Here is a 4444-nt window from a genome sequence, read left to right as displayed (position 1 = left end):
TAAGCTTAACTAGGAGAGTGAATAATATCATCTGGATTCTAAGTTCCTAAGGATGCCAACATCTCTGAGTTTCAATGGATAGTGAGATGCCAAAACTATTCAGAAGCAAAAAGCTACTAAGTCCCGCTCATCTTATTTTAACTAAGCTTCATTTGAAGCTTAGAAATTTATTGTATCTTAATTTTCTTTATCCTATTGTGTTTTTAGTTGCTTAGGGATAAGCAACGGTTTAAGTTTAGTGTTGTGATGAGCGGATATTTTATACGCTTGTTGGCATCACTTTCATATAGTTTTTAGTAGTTTTATTTAGTTTTTATAGGTTTTAGTGTTAAATTCACATTTTTGAATTCTACTATGAGTTTTTGTGTTTTTGAGAGATTTCAGGTATTTTCTGGCTAAAATTGAGGAGTTGGAGCAGAAGTCTGATTCAGAGACAGAGAAAGCACTGTAGATGCTGTCCAAATCTGACTTACTTGTATTCAGAAGAGCTTTTCTAGAGTTGCAGAAGTCCAAATGGAGCACTCTCAACGAGTATGGAAAGCTGACTTCCAAAGCTTTCCAGCAATATATAATAGTTCATACTTTGCTTCGGATTAGAAAGCCCAAAGCTGGCGTCCAACGCCAGCTTCCTACCCCCTTCCAGGCGTCTAGCGCCCAAAGAGCAGAGCCCAGCGTCCAAAGGCCCAAAGAAGACCCCCTAGGAATGCCCAAGGAGTCCCCTAGCACGTGGATCTCATCAAAACTCAGCCCAAACACTCACCAAAAGTGATATTTTGTTTGAGTGATTTAAAGTTTTGAAGGCAAGAATAGCTTGAAAGAAATGAAAAAAAAGGATGCAAAGTGGAGAAATCATGAAGAAATGAGGATTTGCTGAATTTATGGCGACGCGTACGCGTGAGAGGGAAGTCTGCCAGGCGACGCGTACGCATAACCCACGCGTACGCGTGACAAGCATTACGGGAGCCACATCAGACTTTTCTGTTGGATCTGACGGAGGCATTTGGATGGAAGGACTAATCCGTCCAACTTTTAAGGACGTCAAAGACTTAAAATTATTTTTCAATGGTTAAAGACAAAAATATCCGCAGAAAAAAGAGTCAAGAACCTATTCGTTATTTTCTCAAAAACTCAGGCAAGAAATACTCGTCTACCGTGATCCCGTGTAAAAGAGCTCAACCTCACCTTCCATGACCATTATGCAAAGACGAAAAATTGAAAAGGAAAATTTCAGTAATCAATAATTCCACTTGCAAACTATCCAATCTATTATTGTATTGTATTATTGTATACTCTGAATTTTAATGCGATTCCCTAATCAAACACATATAATCTCACGCATTTATAAACGAAACTTAATCTTTGCTAGTCAGAGATATGCCAGCATTAACCTCATGGATCAGAATGAATCACTCAAACCCATGTGCGTGTTTTTAAGCACACGTGAGATATAAATAAAAACACACACCCCCCAGCTTCTTATCGCAGCAAAGAGAAATTTAGGGGGAAAAAGAAAACATTGAAACAAAAAAATAAACCCTTAACCTACACTCTCTAAACCCTTCTCCTCCTCCTTCTTCATCTTCCTCTTTTTTTTTCTGCTGCTGCACTGAATGAAAGTGTGCACTTGAGGTGTTTGTGAAAATGTCGCAATTAAATTTGATGGATCACGCGCCCTCCACGCCGGGGAAGCAAAAACCAGAGAAATCGCCGTACATTAACCACCGAATGAGGCTTCATTCCTCACTCTCCAAGCTCACTATCTTCTCCACCTTCGTCGTGGCCTTCCTCATCTTCCTGTTCCTTTTATCCCCTCCCTCCGCCACTACCCCTGCCACGCGCCGCCGTACTCTTGGCGGCAACTCTTTCAATTCCTCCGCCACCTCCTGGGGCGGCTCCGACTGGGAGAAGCGCGTGAGCAGGTCGGCGCGCCGTGCCTCCCCTTCCAGTCTCGCCGTCCTCATCACCGGCGCCGCGGGATTCGTCGGAGCGCACGTTTCTCTCGCACTCAAGCGCCGCGGTGACGGCGTCCTCGGCCTCGACAACTTCAACCGCTATTACGACCCGAACCTGAAGCGCGCCCGGCAGCGCCTCCTGGAACGCGCCGGCGTGTTCGTCGTCGAAGGCGACATCAACGACGCCGCACTCCTCCGAAAGCTCTTCGACGTCGTGCCGTTCACACACGTGGCTCACCTGGCTGCTCAGGCTGGAGTCCGCTACGCAATGCAGAACCCTTCCTCCTACGTCCACAGCAACGTCGCTGGGTTCGTGAACCTTCTAGAAGCATGCAAGACAGCGAACCCTCAGCCCGCTGTGGTTTGGGCCTCGTCGAGTTCTGTGTACGGGCTCAACTCCAAGGTTCCTTTCTCCGAGAAGGACCGTACGGACCAGCCCGCGAGCCTCTACGCGGCAACGAAGAAAGCAGGGGAGGAAATAGCCCATAGCTATAATCACATCTACGGGCTTTCAATCACGGGCCTGAGGTTCTTCACGGTTTACGGGCCTTGGGGCAGGCCCGACATGGCGTATTTTTTCTTCACGAAGGATATACTGAAGGGGAAGCAGATCACTGTGTTTGAGGCGCCGGATGGTGGAACGGTTGCTAGAGATTTTACTTACATTGATGATGTTGTGAAGGGGTTCTTGGGGGCTCTGGATACAGCGAAGAAGAGTACCGGGAGTGGGGGAAAGAAGAAGGAACCGGCGCAGTTGAGGGTTTTTAATTTGGGGAATACTTCCCCGGTTCCGGTGTCAGAGCTGGTGGCGATTCTTGAGAGATTGCTGAAGGTGAAGGCGAAGAAGAAAGTGGTGGCGATGCCGAGAAATGGGGATGTGAGGTTCACTCATGCTAATATTAGCTTGGCGAGTAAGGAGCTTGGGTATAGACCCATTACTGATTTGGGGACAGGGCTAAGGAAGTTTGTTAAGTGGTACCTTGAGTTTTATCCTGGCTCCAAGAAGAAGAGTGCTTGGTGATGGTGATTCTTCTTTTAAAATGGTGTTCTAGTTTTTTCTGGTTGATGAATGAGTCATTGTTTTATTTGTTGCCACTCACCGATTGTGTACTTTTTTATTATGCCTTCTGTTTTTTACGAAGAAGATTTGGATCTGGTTCTGCAGGCTGCAGAGGCTTGGATTGATGTTGAAAGAGTTCATACAATTGCATTAGGAGCCAAGAAGAACTAGTGTCATGATGATCTATCTTTTTTTTTTCGGTTTTAAATCATGTTGTAGTTTTGCTTCATTTTCATCTTCAATTGTATTCCTTTTAGTTTAGGCATTGTACAGTCTTTGACTAGAGACATCAAATTGGGGTTTGTTAATTGTGCATTCTTTTCTTGTATGTTTTTGAATTCAAAGCATTTGCACGATAAGAATGTTCTACACTGTTCCATTGTCTATTAATCTGAAGGTGTGTGCTTAATTATGAACTCATGTTGCCAACTTGCCATGGTTTTGGTTTAAACTGAGTTAACTTGTGTTATGGTGATGACTTGCTTACAAGTACTGCTGCTACGATGATTTCTGTTCGAGGCTCCAATCTTGTTAAATCGGAATTCTTCTGGGCATGGATGTGTTAGCACCGCACACCAAATGTTAAAACTTGGAAATTTTCAAGTGCCAACCTACATTATAGACTCTTGAGCCAGGGCACAGAGCCAACGGTGACATTAGGTGAAGTTTTCATCATTCGGAATGCTGTTTGGTTTTAGAGTGTCACATGTTTTAGCTGACTATATGATGTTTATGCCATTTGGTAGCAGCAATTTTTGGTTCATTACCGAGTATTTTACCAGATCTAAACTGATAAATATTCATGCATCAGGTCATTCATGGCACTAGTCTGGGCTTGTTCTGAAATGTCAAGAATGGTTCAAACCATGAATGCTATAAGATCAAAGTTCAAAGACGTTTTTTTTTTTTTGGGGCTTTGGTGTTGTTGGTATTAAGCACTTTTCAGTGTTAAAAATAGCCGTGCAGCTTGTTCATTTTGCAAATTTCTACAGATTGATCAGTGATAAGGCTATCTTTCTGCAACTCTTGGGTCGTTGCCAGAAAGCGATTGAAGAAACTTCGTATCAGCTGAAAGTTGGATTGTCTACTTCATTTCCTATCAGCCCTGGCCTTGAGCAACGAACTCGGTGTTCATAATATTTTTTTTTTTTGTTGATTGAAATAAACTAAACAAAGAAAAACAAAACAAACAAAACAAGGAACTGTGTAAATAGAGGGACAGTCTCGTTTAAGACTACTCTTAAACTCCTCTCAAGGTGAAAGAAGCTCCACATGTGTTTGCATCTCTCATAATCAAATGAAAGTCAACACGCCAATTCCAATGCATGATATCTCTTATTTTGAGTACCAATGGATCAATAAACCCAAAACCATCTTGAGTAACAAGATTAAATGCTTTCACACAATCCGTCTTACAAATAACATCTCGTTG

General features: G+C 43.2%; 1 protein-coding gene across 1 annotated transcript; it reads left to right on the top strand.

Moving 5' to 3' along the window:
• Positions 1279–3425, top strand: LOC107630630 (UDP-glucuronate 4-epimerase 5-like). The gene has a single exon (XM_021121645.1). The coding sequence runs from the start codon at positions 1642–1644 to the stop codon at positions 2971–2973; it is 1332 nt and encodes a 443-aa protein (XP_020977304.1). The 5' UTR covers positions 1279–1641; the 3' UTR covers positions 2974–3425.

Source organism: Arachis ipaensis, chromosome B01 (genome assembly GCF_000816755.2).
Source record: "Arachis ipaensis cultivar K30076 chromosome B01, Araip1.1, whole genome shotgun sequence".
NCBI lineage: Eukaryota > Viridiplantae > Streptophyta > Magnoliopsida > Fabales > Fabaceae > Arachis > Arachis ipaensis.
This window is presented reverse-complemented; position numbering and strand designations above follow the sequence as displayed.